Source organism: Anolis carolinensis, chromosome 2 (genome assembly GCF_035594765.1).
Source record: "Anolis carolinensis isolate JA03-04 chromosome 2, rAnoCar3.1.pri, whole genome shotgun sequence".
Lineage (NCBI taxonomy): Eukaryota > Metazoa > Chordata > Lepidosauria > Squamata > Dactyloidae > Anolis > Anolis carolinensis.
In genome coordinates this window covers 304,325,881-304,342,247 of record NC_085842.1, presented here as the reverse complement: position 1 = coordinate 304,342,247, position 16,367 = coordinate 304,325,881, and the positions used below count along the sequence as shown (strand labels likewise).

Genomic DNA, 16,367 nt, shown 5'->3' with positions numbered 1-16,367 from the left:
TGTTTCCTGCCAACTAAAGATGACTGATGTGTAGTCTTCGCTTGTTTGGAACTAACCAAGAGCAATGACATCTCCTACCAAGAAGCAGTATGTGTCCCTCAAATGCATTCATCTTTTTCAGTTTAGCGACCTGTCCTCTCCGCATTCAACAACTTCAACTCCAATTTCTGGGAAATGCCAGCCGCTGTTTGCTGAGCAGGGATCCAAGGTAATATTCAGTGTTCAGCCGCATTTCTGGTTTAAACATGAATGTTTTATTTGTGTTGTCGAAGGCTTTCATGGCCGGAATCACTGGGTTGCTGTGAGTTTTCCAGGCTGTACGGCCATGTTCCAGAAGCATTCTCTCCTGACATTTCATCCACAGCTATGGCAGGCATCCTCACACCCTCACAACCTCTGAGGATGCCTGCCATAGTTGTGGGTGAAACGTCAGGAGAGAATGCTTCTGGAACATAGCCATGCACCCTGGAAAACGCACAGCAAACCAATGTTTTATTTGTTCATCAGTCCAGGTGCTCTTGTCATCTGGGAGGCAATGCAAAAGTACTAAACATACCTCTTTGTTGCCTTTTGGCCAAAAATAATTAAATAAAATACACATTAAGTGATGTTGTGTGATTGTCTTTTAAATATAGCTGAGGTGTATCCTGAGCACATCATTATAGCTGTGTTGTCGAAGGCTTTCATGGCCAGAATCATGGGTTGTTGTGTGTTTTCTGGGCTGTATGGCCATATTCTAGAAGCATTCTCTCCTGACATTTTGCCCACATCTATGAGAGACATCCTCACCTCTGAGGATGCCTGCCATAGATGTGGGCAAAACGTCAGGAGAGAATGCTTCTGGAACATGGCCATACAGCCCAGAAAACACACAACAACCCCATCATTATAGCTGTTCGATACCATGATTCCATCCTATAGAATTCTCAGACTTGTAGTTTGGGTAATTCTCTGCCAGAGAGTTCCTATGCTATAAGAGGAACTAGACATTTCCAAATCCAACAGCCAACTACATATGCCTGTATTCCTTATTTGGAGCCATGGTAGTTAAAGCAGTATCGAACTGCTATGATTGTGCAATATAAATACACTCCACTTATTGTGCTGAATGGATTGGTTCCGCAATATCACACCGTGGGGGGCTTAGTGCTTCCTTTACATGACATAATCCTGGCAAAAATGCAGCCCAAATACAGCCCAATACAGAGATGTGTGCTAATCCAAGTGGCATAATGGGGAGTTAGACCTTCAAGATACTTTACTAAAAACAAAGTATTTAATGTGACTTCTTCTTCCAAGAAGAATTAGTATGTCTTTTGTATTATCGTACTGTTAATATGAATGTTAATTTACGCTTTCTTTAGTACATATCTTTTCTTGGTTGTGTTGTTGGTGTCTGTCTTCAGGGCATTTCTGACTGATGGTGTCCCTAAGGCTAGCCCATCACAGGGTTTCCTTGACAAAATTTGTTCAGAGGAGGTTTGCCTTGCGTTTTTTTGAGGCTGAGAGAGTGAATCCCATGGCCAGGTGGGGGTTCAAACCCTGACTTCCAAAGTTTTAGTCCAGTGCTCAAATTACTACACCATACTGGCTCTCTTTTCTTGGTTAGCTTTAGTATTTATTGAAAGTACTTTCTGTATAAATCCAGCGTGTTTTTATAGGATCAGCAACTAAATCCTAGAAAGAACATGTTTACATTTGATACACAAATATAATCAATTAAACCTCTGTCTCTTTACCAGTTAGTATGTTGAAAAATCTCCAGTTGGATTACCGCTCTATCTTAAAAAAAAAAAAAGATAAGCTGTTCTTTTGAAAAGACATTCTTCATTTCGGGAATTTGTGCTTGTTGCTTAGAAGTCGCAGTGATGTTTTCCTTCTTGTTTGTAAACAAACGTTTGTGCATCTCACTTTCAGCAGGGAGAAATCAGTGCCATTCAGTCCGATTGCAAGGATGGGATAAGTGATAGCACTGCAGGTAAGATATAGCAAAGGTGGCTCCTCAGTGTCTGTATTCTGTACAGTCTTCTAGATGTATTTGCAATGACATTGCCATCCTTATTAGCTGTTATTATAGTCTCTAATATCCATGAGGTTTTTTGTTGGTTTTTTAATGTATACATGAGTATATATAGTAATCTAGTAAAGATATTCTTTGGATATATATATCTATCCTAACGGCGCTCCATGCAGTCATGCCAGCCACATGACCTTGGATATGTCTACGGACAACGCCGGCTTTTTAGCTTAGAAATGGAGATGAGCACCAACCCCCAGAGTCAGACATGATTGGACTTAACGTCAGGGGAAACCTTTACCTTATATATATACATATGCATATACACACATACACACACACACACACACACACACTTAACATAAACTGGCAGATATCAATGACTGCACTGGAAACTGAAATAATAAATGACTTGTTTCTTCGCATTCCCTTTCTTTTAATTTTTAAAGGTGCTGATAGTTTATTGGATCTAAGTTCAGAAACAGACCAGCAAGACCTACTCATAGTACTACAAGCAAAAATTGCTTCTTTGACTGTGCATAACAAGAAACTGCAAGAAAAGTTACAGGTATGTATTAGAACATCTCATGATATGAAATAGTATTTTTAAAGTTATCATGACATTTGAAGAGACAGATCTAGGAGCACAGTCTTTCAGGGGGTGTGACCCATCCAGGACTGATTGACACACCTCCATCCCTAGATTAGGACCCTTGATATCAAGCACCTCTGTTTTGACTGGATTTGGTTTCAGTTTTTTTCCTCATCCAGCCCCTTACCTCCTCCAGGCATTCATTCAAAAGAGACATGCTATCCTTAGCTGAAGCTGTTTTGAAGGCATGGAGAAATATATTTGGGTGTCATCAGCATACTGATAATATCACCCCGCCCCATGCCTCTGGATGATCTCTCCCAGCGGTTTCGTGTAAATATTAAAAAGCATTGGGGATAGAATGGTCCCTTGTGGGATGCCACATAGCAGCTCCTTTTTTAGGAACTTCTATCCCCAAGGGCCACCATCTGGATCCTGCCTGAGAAATATAACCAGAACTTCTGCAACACTGTGTCTCCAATTCCCAGTCCCTCCAGGTGTTCCAGAAGGATACCATGGTTGTTGGTATTGAAAGCCTGAGACATGGGTTCAAATCTCTGCTTGGTCATGGAAAACTACTGGGTCACCTTGAACAGGTCACACTTCCTTAGCTTCAGAGAGAAGCAGTGACTAATATCTTCTGAACAATTTGTGCCAAGAAAACCCCATAATAGGCTCACCATAAGTCACAAATGGCTTAAAGGCACACAACAACAATAGAAATGTTGCATAGTCACTTGATGTCTGAACCTTTTGGATATTTGATATGGATCTAGGGCAGTGTTTCTCAAACTGTGTTCCTCCAGGTGTTTTGGACTTCAGCTCCCAGAAATCCCAGCCAGCTTACCAGCTGTTAGGAATTGTGGTAAAGTCCAAAACATCTGGAGGAGCACAGTTTGAGAAACTAGTCTAGGGTGCAAATAAATATAAATAAATAAGTAAATAAATAAATAAACAAACAAACTTTATACCCCCCCACTGTCTCCCAGAGAGACTTGGGTGGCTTATAGAACACTCAAAGGTGCAAACACAAAATACAAAAATTGCAGAAACAATAATATAAAACAATAACAGCGACAATAAATATCTCACTTCACAAAACCCCCTGGTTCAAATCAATAGAATACAGCAATAGCTGCAGGTATAAAACAACAATAATCAATCTCAGTCATGTAAAGTGCTTAGTGAAATCTATGGGTCCTCACGTATATTCATTAAAGGAATCTAAATATGGTTGAAGGCTTGTAAAAAAAATCCCCATGTCTTCAATTGTGTATGGAAGGCTTGAAGAGTGGGGGCTAGCCTGTTATCCCTCGGGAAGGCATTCCAAAGACGGGGGGGGCCACCACCAAGAAGGCCTTCTCTCTCGTCCCCAACAACCGCACTTGAGACGGAGGCGGGACCAAGAGGAGGGCCTCCCTGGCAGATCTTGGTGCCCATGCCGGTATGTAGAAAGAGATGTGGTCTATATATAGGGAAATATCTACCCACTCATATCTATGATTGATGCCATGTGTAACCTGAGACAAAATGGCTCATGATCCTCCAAGTATTGCTGCTTCTCTCTGTCCTCTTAGAACATGGATTCTTAAAGCAGCACATAATCTGTTTTGCTTACAGCTGGAGAAGAAACAAATTATATTTTGTATGACTGCAACTATTTTAATTTTGTTTATTCCGTGCAGACTTTGTTTGTTGCATTACATTATGGGGTGGTGTTTTCTTTTTCTTTTGTTATGTTACAATTGGTAGAGCTCCTTACATGTTTACATTTTGGTTGTAAATTGAAGTATTCTATTCAAATCTGTATTTTTCTATTTTTGCATGTTTGTCATTTTCATTGGCTCCATTTATTATTTCTGTTCTTAATTGCGGCTATATTCTGTAACATTGTTTGGTGTTTTGTTTTTGTATTATGAATGTCTTTTTATTTGTGTATCTGTGGATGAGACTCTTCCTTTCCTTATTTGTTGAGGTCTCTGTTCTAGAACATGCAGTGCCTGAAACACTGTGCTTCATGGTAGGGTAAGGCCAGTCCTGACATCACTCTTAAATGGTTTCATTCCCAAAATTTTCATCATAAGTTATTGCTACATAAACCTTATAATACAGCTTTCCAAACATTTTGTATTAGTGACATGTTTTAGACATGCAGCATTTTGCAACACAGTAATTCAGTTTTACTAGCAAACTGGAGGTTAAATTAGCCCCTTATAAGAGATACATAAATTGTAATAACGAAATGTATGAAGGGCACAATATATATATGACAAAAACCTTTCATTTGTATTTTTTAAAATATATGATTTATAAGATAATAACCAATAATAAGTTATTTGTGGATAATTAATAATGTTACTAATATTAATTGGCAGCTTTGCTGCATGCATGCAAGTTGATATTGATTATTTCACATAGATTAGAGGCTTCCCGTAATTTTCATACATCACACCTACATACTGCTGCCGACACACTAACTTGTTGCAGCACATGCCTTAGAGCAATAGTAGTGTAATGTGATCCATTGGTGGAAGAAGGTAGAATTGAACTTTGTGGAAGCTATCATCTGCTTGACCTGTAGTGGAAATTGAATGTTCGTATTAGCCGTGCAGGACAAGTGTTATACACAGATGTTGTGAGATCACGTTTACCTACCTCATGGTCCTTGGGGTAGAAATCTAACTTTTCTTGGTCAGCTTGCTTAAAAGGTGTTTTAAAAGTGTTTTATTGTATCATACTCATATGTCTTAGTCTAATACTGCCATCTGCTGTATCCACAGGCAAGAGGATTCAAAACAGAAGATGGGGATACCACACTGGATTCTTGTCGGTCCACACGCACAGAGTTTGATTATTCTACAGATGGGTTGAGTGAGAGCTCTGCAGCAGCAACTCAAGAGATAAACTCCTCTTCCCTGAGCTTAATGCAGGCTCAGGAAGAAGCAGCCAATAATGAAGTAAAAATTAAACAGCTACAAGACAATTTAAAGGAAGTCCAGAAGAGACTGGACAGCTCAGAAGTAAAGAGGCGGCACTTGGAGAATCAACTCCAGTCTGGCGTAGCAGAAGCAGATCACCTGTTGAATAGTTCAGAGATTTCAGAGAATGGCTCTGATCTCAATCAGAAACTGAAAGAAACCCAAAGCAAGTATGAAGAAGCAATGAAGGAGGTCCTGAATGTTCAGAGGCAAATGAAACTGGGTCTGGTAGCTTCGGAGAGCAAAGAAGCTGATCTGCAGGAACTCCGAGCGACGTGTGAGGAAATTGAAGTGTTGAAGGAAGAGTTACTGAAAGCACAGGAAGAAAGCAATAAGTTGAGAGAGAAAGTGAAAGAGCTAGAGGAAAAGTTGGAAGAGAAAGAAAGGAATGCAGTGGGCAGCATGTCGGCAGAAGAGTGTGAGGAGATGAAGAGTTCCTATTGCTTGGTTATTGAGAACATCAACCAAGAGAAGGCTTTGTTAATTGAGAGGTACAAGGAAGGACAGGAAGAGATCAAAAGGCTGCAGGACAAATTGAAAAGCCAGATGGAGTCAGGGCAAGGTGAAGAAGATCCAGAAATGAGGGATGCAAAGAACAAGATAATAAACGAGCTGAACAAGCAGGTCAGTGAACTTTCTCAGCTATACAAAGAAGCGCAAACAGAACTTGAAGAGTTCAGGAAAAAGAGTACTTCAGAAGATGCCAGCCCAGCATGCATACCTCTGGAGGAACATGAGAAGGTGTTGGAGGTCACTGCCTTACAGAGAGAGCAAGCAGAGAGTGCATTGATGGAAATGAAGGCTCAGTATGCTAAGGTGTTAAGTGAAGCAACACAACTTCAGAACCTGGTAGACTCGCAGAGGAAGAACTCCGTCTCCATCACAGAGCATCTCCAGGTGGTCACTGCTCTCAGAAGCTCAGTGAAGGAAATGGAAGAACAAATAAACAATCTCCAAGAGCAGCTTCTTTACAAAGAAAGTGAGGTGCAGCGTCTCCAGAAGGAACTGTTGGAAGAAGAAGAGGCTGTGTGTGAAGCCATGGTGCCCAGGTCACTCTATGAAGAGCTTCGGTCTAAGTCAGAGGTGGAAGTCAAGACCATGACATCCAAACTGAAGGACATCATGAAAGGGAAGGAGAACCTTTCTACAGATGTATCACTTTTGAAGAAGGAAATTCTACAAGTGAAAGGGGAGAAAGAGAATCTGCGAGCGATCCTTGACGCCAAGGAACAGGAGATAAAAGGACTGCTTCAACAATACCATCGTGCTCAGGAAGAGCTATTTGAAATGAAAAAGGCTTCAGAAAGTTCCTCAAAAATGGAAGAGGACAAGGATAAAAAGGTTGGTAAATCTAATGGTCTCAAATCATGGACACTTATTATCTCTTGGTTGAGAATTGGAACCTGGACCAAGTTCATTCAGGGACTGAAAATCAAGATGACTTGGGCATACTGGTAATTAAGGTAACCAATTGTCACTAATTGTCATTGATGCCAGTTGCCATAGATGAAAATTCCCTTGATCTTGGCTTGATCTGCCAGATGGAAACCATTTCCAGTAGCCAAAATTTATTATGGCCTTTGCATTAAGTCTGAAGGAATTAGAAAATTACATTCTCTTTTTTAAAAATAAAAGAGAAAATGAAACTGGTCATTTGTATATATGTCCAACAGGTGGAAAGGGAATCCATTTCTGATCTCCCTTGTGTTCAGCAAAGCATGGGAAGTGCTGAATATGTATTCAGAAGTATATAAGTAGGATCATTGCAGGATTGCAAACCCTAGAGGGTTTGCATCCTTGTTTTGTTGACTAGGCAAAGTAATGGGAGGAGCAATGCACATGGGATCAGAAACTTTTATTCTTCTTTGCACTGCACATGGTGTACATATCCACCTTGAGTCCTTGTCTGAACCTACAGAAATAGGTGACTCAAGTGAATGAAAAAAGAATAGAATTATCAGTCAGTAGATCTGGATTAGCTGGTACTAAGATGGAGTTTTAGTTGTGCAGTACCAACTTGGAAGAAAGTGCATGCAAAATGGATATAAATGAGACAGAGTGAACACTAATCCTTGTGTGGATGGGGATTTGGGCTTTTCAAATTCTGATTTACAGTATATCCTTTCTTCGACTAGAAAAAGAAGGCGTCTAGATATTCCATAGGCGTAATGTTTAACCATGAATATTTAACTGAATACTGAAATAATGGTCCAAAGTTGGCTTGTAAACCACTGAAGATGAAGGCTGAGAAACAATGAGTTGTTTTTTTAAAATATATATAAGATCTGTTTGGAACCAGTGGATCTCCTTCAAATGCAATTTCTCCCTTTTTCTGCTTCTCACCAGATAACTGACATGTCTAAAGAAGTTATCAAACTGAAGGAAGCACTGAACAGTCTCTCCCAGCTGTCTTATGCTTCTGGCACACCGAAAAGGCAAAGCCAGCAGCTGGAGCTGCTACAACAGCAAGTCAAGCAGCTACAAAACCAGCTGGCGGTAAGTACATAGGTTGCTTACACAGATATGTTCTTGTTACGGGAAAAAACAGTGTGATAAAATAGGATGCAGAAATACTCCTGAGGCTATCATCATTATTATCACCACCCCTCCTTTTTGTTATGTTGCTCTCTTTCCCATAGCTGGGACATAGTGACTTACAAAATTGAAACACATGCTGGAATGTGCTATACTCATACCAAAAAAAGTTAATTTGAACACAAAGGCATTTTAATAACTTCGTTTAAAAGGCAAGAAATAATTGTTTAGCACACTGCTGAACTCATAAAACAGTCTGTTCCCAAAAGCCTATAAGAATGAAAAAAGTAAGTCTTAAACTGCTGATGAAAGAACAATCTAGCATACCTAGGGAAAGCGGCCATAGCAAGCAAGCACTTGTGATATGTCTTTTGGACTTTGGGGAACTAATCCCATCAAGATGTCATGTTCAGGGACAGGAAAATGGTTGTAATACTGCAACTCACATTCTTCCTTACTATTAACTGTGTTGGCTAGGTCTGATGAGGAGTTACAGTCCATTAACATCTTGAAGGATGAATATTCCCCCATCTACCTATTTTTCATAGTAGAGTAGGCTTCATATAAGTAAATAGCATTATATCCTCCTTCCACCAGTCTTTCTTGTCATGTCCCTGCTAAGCACATCCAGGCAAGACTCGAATGATTTTCCAGAGCTTGAAGTCACAAGTTATAAAAACATATTACTTTAAATGACTACTAGCCAATGAGGATTTTAAAAAAAATCTAGCTGGTATTGTTAATGACATATGGAGGCTTATGTTCAACATATGCCTTTGTATTTCATTAAAGGGGTTCGTATTCTCTTCCATTCTCTGTAGTGAACCGCCATCCCTACCCCTGACTCACCATTTAGCCCTTGCAACCTCCTCACAGCTTTCCAGTAGCTGATGGAGGGCTGGGGTTTGTTGCAGAAAAGCTTCAGGCTGTGATGCAGTAGCCAGATGCAAAATAATTACATAATCTGCAGAGACCTCTGCAGGGCCCTTGCTGATCTCAGCGGGTGTATCTGGCTATAGAGCATAGCCAAACACTACTCTACCTTCCATGTCTATCAGGCATTGTATGGTTCAAAGGTTTGCTGCAGTGACTAACCAGTGAATCCAAAGAGGCTTTCAAATGAAGATATATAGCAAGGCTCCATCTACAAAACTGTTATGTTAATTGTGACAGCCAGGTTCTCAGTCAATAGTAGCCTGAATGACACTGTGAATTACCTTACTAATATAACATGGAATGTTTGGTAGTTACTTTTTAAAGTTACTTTTTAAATGTATATTGAGAGTGGTTACATGTCATTCTCTTGTTAATTCAAAAGTTTTTGAAGTAATGAGTAAATGCAAAGGATTCATTTGTTAAACCTAGTCACCACTGAATACTGTTTATACACATCTGTGAGTTAGAGGAATTCATTATTTAAAAAAATTAACTCTCTGAATTTCAAAACTCACCCACCCACCCAGTGAAGAAAAAGCATGGCACAAGCCTGGCATCCACAGTCAAGTCATCAACATGTAATGAGTGGTTCATCTTTATTTGATTGACCACATCTGTGCAATGGGCAGGGATGTTTGCTCTTCCGTCTCAGGACAATCCTGGTAATGGATGAACCAGAATAGAGTAATCTAGAAGGAGGGTTCTTGCTATCTGCCCATGTAATTATCATGGTAGTATGTCTCTTGCAAATTCATCTCCCCTTTGGGGTCCAGCAGAATGCAAAGCTTGCTTCACATGTTTAAAATAGGAAATGACTTTGGTTCTGCAGCTGCTGTTACCTGGCACGACTGGAGAACTGGCTCCTTCATCTTCATGCCCATGAGATTCCATTTCCTTTTCTCTGGCATCACATGCTGTTAAAATCAAATATGAATGTGTGAGGTAACAGGAGTAAATGATTTGCTGTGGCACCTCTTTGCTCTATACCGGCTCTCAAATATCACCATGGCCTAATGATGTATCTAACTTAAACTACTGGCAAGTTCCGAGAAGTTCCCTCTGGAGTACAGGCAACATGGCCCCAAAGTTACATTTTCTTTAAATGGGTTAGAATGCTGTATTAACTCAGCCTAACCCCTTTTTTAGAACTATGCTGTGGATGGTTTTAGTAGAAACTCTACTAAACATGCAACATTTGGTCACTTTCCCCATGCATTGTATTCTGTACAGTCCTGCAGCACAACATTGCTGCAAAACCACAAGTCACAGGTGATTTCATACAAGTGGCAAATTATGTCACTATCCACGCTGTGCTTTAAGATCTTCTGGCAAGTAAAAACCTCTTGAAAGTCACAATTGCCCAGTAATAGGGGAAAGGTGAGGTAGAGAAAGACACATGTCTTTCCTAAAGTTTTATTTTTTTGAGAAGCCTCGTTGCGTACTGTCAATGGTATTTCAACATTGTGCTTGTTGTTGATTTGGTCTGCTTGAAATATCTAATGGTGACTTGAATACAGAATGTTTGTACTTTGACATTTCTAAATTGGCAAATGTTATAGGCAAGTAATCTTAACATGAATGCACAGTGGGGCCAGCTTTCTATAACTGCAAGTAGAGTATGATATCCTTCCCTGGCACAAGTACTAGGTTTCATGAGGTTTCCGTATTCTCTGCTTACATAGGAACGAGCAATGGTTTCCAGAGTATTCTTAGGCTGCCTCGAGTCTGTTTCTAGAGGTCTGCCTATGTCAATCTGTTCCATTGAAAACAACCAAGAATCTTTTGGTTCCTTGAAGACAAGTTTAATTTACTATAAACTTGTGAACCATGTATCCAGTGAAGTAGGCCATCGTAACAAAAGGCACTCAAACCCTGGCTTTTGCTTCATCGCTGCACAGTTTCTCTAAGTCTAAGGTTCTTTATCCAGGTTCACTTAGAGTGGTTATTATTACAGTAGAAATGTTGCAATGAAGTAAATTCTAGTGAGTGAATAAATTCTTCATTCAGGATTACAGCAACCAGTGCCTCCTTGCCACAAAATGAAACCATATTCCTGTTAAACGCCAGCAGAAAGCCAAAATTATGCATGCGCTCACTCCTCAACTGTTCATCTTTCTTTACAGGAAACAAAGAAACAACACCAGGATATTGTATCTGTTTACAGGACACATCTGCTCTATGCTGTGCAGGTAACGGTTTTTCCAGTATTTTTCTTTGGTTTTTACCCAGGCTATCACTTAGAAATACATTAATGGTTGAAAATCTGGTCTTACTGAACATTAATGTAAACATGTTAGAAAGCACGTGCATGGAGGTACAGAGGGAGGAGTGCTTCTTCTAAGGACCAAAGTAGACATTTGATTGATATTCCCCAGGTAGTTACCCACCTGTGTCCCATTAAATATCAGCAACATGTACAGTTTTAATTCATTCAAGCAAAACAAGATCATTAGCTGCATGCTGTATATCTGGTCACCATCCAGTGTTAGCTATCAGATACTGCAAGAGGTACAATTTGAGGCATTCCTTTTAGTATTCTTTTACAATGAATTGACTTTAACTGCCTCTTTTTTATTTATTTGAAAATGGTTTAAATCAGTTAACCTAAATAAGTGGTTCTCAACTTGTGGGTCCCCAGATGCTTTGGCCTTCAATTCCCAGAAATCCTAACAGCTGGTAAACTGGCCGAGATTTCTAGGAGTTGTAGGCCAAGAATCAGCAGCATTAATTATTATTATGTACGCTGGAACTCAATTGACAGACCCAGTCTTTTAAACTTGAACATGCCTATCTGTATTTTATAATGCGTTTTATGAATGTTTTATGTAAGTTAATTTTTAACTGATTTATAGTGTATTGTACAGGTTTTATATGTGTGTTTTATTGTAAGCCGCCCTGAGTCCCCTGTTGGGTGAGAAGGGCAGGATATAAATATTGTAATAAATAAATAAATAAATAAGACACCTGGGAACTCACAGGTTGAGCACCTCTGATCTAAATGAATTCTACTGGCAGTATATGATGAAAGTTATAATCCAGTGCAAATGGATTTTGCCAGGTAGACCAGGCATAGGCAAACTTTGGCCCTCCAGGTGCTGGCTGTTAGGAATTATGGGAGTTGAAGTCCAAAACACCTGGAAGGCCGAAGTTTGCTCATGCCTGAGATAGACGATGGAGCCAATCTGTTTTCTGATGCTCAATAGATTAGTACAAGAAATCGAAACATTAGAAAGAACGTCTTTACCGTAAGAGCTGTTCAGCAGTGGAATAATAGCATATATGTTCTTTTCTACCGCCTGTTCCCCCTCCCATCCCCAGGGCCAAATGGATGAAGATGTCCAGAAAGTGCTGAAACAGATTTTAACCATGTGCAAAACTCAGTCACAAAAGAAAGGTGAAACCGTTTTTGTCGATCCGTGATGGTGCTGCTGTAGAGCTTGAGTCTTGCCTTAACATGAAATCGGATGGGCAGCCCCTTTCAGGGAATCGCCGTGGATCCCGGCCAAACTTCCCATTTCCTTTTTATGTTTTAGGAGCTAACGTGTTGTCGTGTCTTCCCTTACCCCAGTGTTTCCCAGAGCACTGTTTGTGCGTCGTAGAGACATGCACAGTTCTCCAGAAATTGCAACTACTTTAAATCAGGGGTGGTCAAAGTCTGACCTACAGTATTAGAGAGTGTCTCAGTGCTTCCGTTGGTTATCACTCTTTGGTGCAAACCATGGAAGTCCCAGAATGCAGTGCCCCATTTTGGAAAAGAATATATCCACCATTTGAAGGTGAGAATGTTTCAGATCTTTGTTAAGAAAGAGGAAGAAGTAATCTTATATATGTTTTAAGACCCTCAGATGTCCATTATAATGGTAGGTGCAGCTGATTCTGAAACCCTTTGGCCTTGTTACACGAAAGGAAGAAAAGCCAGCATCATTCGACAAAGCCACCAATTGGCTAAACCCAGCTATGCTGTTTTTTAGAATATATTTAACCAAGGCATGTATGGATTACAAAAACGCCAGGCCAGTGGTATGTACTAATCACATAACATAAAGCATAGCCATGTACTAAAACCCAGTGAATGGTATCTCTGCTGCAACCTCAGTTTCTTTATTGAGTAGTAGGTCAAGCTATCTATGCAAATCCTTGCAGTGCTATTGGCCCTGGAGCTCAGGAGGAAAACAAAAACAAAAAACAAGCCCATGTTCCAAATGGTAAACAAGGGATCCGAATGAACTCATGATGTTTACAGTGAGCACTGTTTGCCTCACAATTCTGAACCTCACTTTTGTAACAGATCTTCTCTACAATATATTTTTACTGGCCCTCAAATTTAGAAAACTTTTTTTGTAACTAAAGCCATTTGCCGGGTAACATGGGGTTTTTTCTTTTGTTATTTTGCAATAAGCTTCAATAAGGAAAGGTTTAGGTAGTTGTCCTTTTCCCTGTCTTTCTCCCTTAGTCCTGCTGTATTGTAAACTGCAGTGGAAGTATCCCTGGAAAATGTTATATTGAAATGGTCCATACATCCTAGAATAAATGAGGATGATTAAATATTTAGTCTTCTCTCATTTTTGTTGCCAAATCTTGTAACATCTATACCACAGAGAAGCCTTGGGGTTTTTTTCCCTCTAAGCCACATTAAATGTATGTTATGCAAGAATGATCCTACAAATTATATTTGTGCCTAAAGATCATTTAGAACGAACAGCTGGTACATAGAACTGCATGAATGTTACAGACAAACATGGAAGTGCTCAATAATGCCCGAGGGCCCTTCCACACAGCCATATAACCCAGAATATCAAGGCAGAAAATCCCACAATTTCTGCTTTGAACTGGATTATCTGAGTCCACACTGCCATATAGTCCAGTTCAAAGCAGATAATGTAGGATTTTATTCAGCTGTGTGGAAGTGGCCTGGGTGTCCCTTTTCATGCAAGTAATATAAAAAATGTTGTGAACTTATGCTTTGCTTGGAGATTTTTCAATTAATGGATTGGGATTTTGCAGTAGTTTTCCAGCTACAGTGATGTCTCACAAGGCACCATGCAAGTTGTAGGCTGCTATGAGTTCTTCCAGTAGTATTTCACCTAAAACTAGAAAGCAGCAGACACAGTCCTATATTTCAAGATCTTGATGGTGGGAGATCACTTTTGAAAATAAGAGACCTTTATTTAAATCCTCTAAGCAGAATTCGTAACACCATCTGTGCACCAAAACAGCTGTCTGTAGTCTGAATCCAGCTGCCATTTCCAACCAAAGTCAGACCACTGAATCAGTCACTTTTATTTAAGCATTGATTACCATTCAGAAGTTTATTCAGTGAATCTACTTTAGTTAGAACTGGCAATTAGATTTAGGCTTTCCATAAGCTAGAACACTCCAGAAGCCTAAATAAATTACATTGTGCCGAAAGGGGATAACCATTTGTGATTGGCATGCCAATTCAATTTATGCAATTTTTTAAAAATCCTATTGATGGAGTTACATTTGCTGCAGTAATTCTCTATGTAGTATGGGGTGCTTAGAGACAGGTATTTGCCCCATGCCTCAAGGCTTTGAAATTTTTCATGCACTAAATATCAGCCCCTCTTTTTACAATAGCCAAACTTACATAGATTTAGAAGTATATGACCCAATCGGTGTAGGAGCAAATGCATGAGACCTTGGTTTAACAAATGCCTGTCAATTTTGGACAATATTTCATAATTCCATACCTTTTTCTAGTGCTCCAAAGAAATGTGAAAACATTACAAAAACAAATTCAGAAATCTAAAATATGCCAATAAATGCTGCCAAGAGTAAAACTTAAGGAACTGTTTTGTAGGCTGCCTGACAAACAGCTTTTTACCTTGTTTTGTTACGTGTATTTATTGCAATTATCTTTGTGAAACATTGGAAATTGTATACTATAGCATAGTGATTGCCCTTTGTATGTAATTTTACAAAAGTTACCCTATTCGCAAATAAACAGTTTTTTTAAAAAAAATCTTTTTCTGACTGATATTTTATTATTTGTTTATTACAGTACTTCTATCCTGCCCTTAGTTTGTGATCACATTGTAGCCTACAAATAGAAAAAGTATAATGAAAACGTAGAAGCAATTGCAAAATGAATATAACCATTTTGAAAAAGGCAGATTTAAATTCAGTTTGATTATTTAAACGAGAAAAAAATATGAAACAGAAAAAAACCAGCTTAAAATTGAAGTACAGTATGCCCTCCACATTTGCTGGAAGTAGGGATGTAGAAAGTGGGAGAACAGAATTTTTTCAACCTTGCTTTTATTCAAAGCAACAACTCTTGAGTAATTTCTTGGTCTTTGAACTGCATTTAAAAACTTTCAAATGTCTACAGAAATGTTCTCTCTACAACGCTCTACAGCACTGCTTCTTAAACTGTGGGTCCGGAGCCCAAATGGGGTCCCTTTAGTGCAATGTTGATTTAATGAAAATTTTGGCAACAGTAAAGGGATTCTGAACATCATGCATTTACACTAATGTGTTAGCAACAACATGCAGTGTTTACAGTGGACTCTGCAGAAAATGCTTCAGCTGTACTCCATAATAAGGAAAACCCCTATTTAGCAAGCCATGCAGATGCTGATTTGTTATCAGTAATTGTTTAATTTTTATATCCCTGGGGTCACATAAAAAATTCTCAGGCAGAAAGGGATTGTAAGCAGAAAAAGTTTGAGAAGCCGTGCTCTAGGAATTTTTCCAGGGCAACACTATACTTGTAGTCATCTACCAATGGAATAGAGCTGCACCGAAGGAGATAGATTCCTTGAGAGAACATATAAATAAAACACACAAATAATCAAATCCACAAAAAGTAATACAGTAGAGTCTCACTTATCCAAGACTCGCTTATCCAAGGTTCTGGATTATCCAGTGCATTTTTGTAGTCAATGTTTTCAATATATCGTGATATTTTGGTGCTAAATTCATAAATACGGTAATTACAACATAACATTACTACGTATTGAACTACATTTTCTGTCAAATTTGTTGTATAACATGAAGCTTTGGTTTGTAAAATCATAACCTAATTTGATGTTTAATAGGCTTTTCCTTAATCCCTCCTTATTATACAAGATATTCGCTTATCCAAGGTTCTGCCGGCCCGTTTAGCTTGGATAAGTGAGACTCTACTGTATTAACAAATGTGGGGTGCCAATAGAAGGTTGGATACCAAGGATATCAAATTTCAGCTTGAACCTTTTTCTACTCTCCAAATTGCAGTTTGCCTGGCTGTGTTTGGACCATATCAGTTGCATGTACACAAAGACAGACAGACCATAAGCAAACATCC

General features: G+C 39.2%; 1 protein-coding gene across 3 annotated transcripts in view; it reads left to right on the top strand.

The window, feature by feature from the left end:
- rai14 (retinoic acid induced 14) overlaps positions 1-15,041 on the top strand; it is a 135,576-nt gene extending 120,535 nt beyond the window's left edge. For all 3 annotated transcript variants that reach the window (XM_062972511.1, XM_062972510.1, XM_062972512.1), the window contains 7 exons: positions 122-208; positions 1,918-1,978; positions 2,467-2,585; positions 5,390-6,928; positions 7,934-8,083; positions 11,182-11,247; positions 12,377-15,041. In XM_062972511.1, coding sequence (XP_062828581.1) covers positions 122-208; positions 1,918-1,978; positions 2,467-2,585; positions 5,390-6,928; positions 7,934-8,083; positions 11,182-11,247; positions 12,377-12,478 — 2,124 coding nt within the window. In that variant the 3' untranslated portion in view covers positions 12,479-15,041. The remainder of the gene's footprint in view (positions 1-121; positions 209-1,917; positions 1,979-2,466; positions 2,586-5,389; positions 6,929-7,933; positions 8,084-11,181; positions 11,248-12,376) is intronic.
- The last annotated feature ends 1,326 nt before the right edge of the window (positions 15,042-16,367 follow it).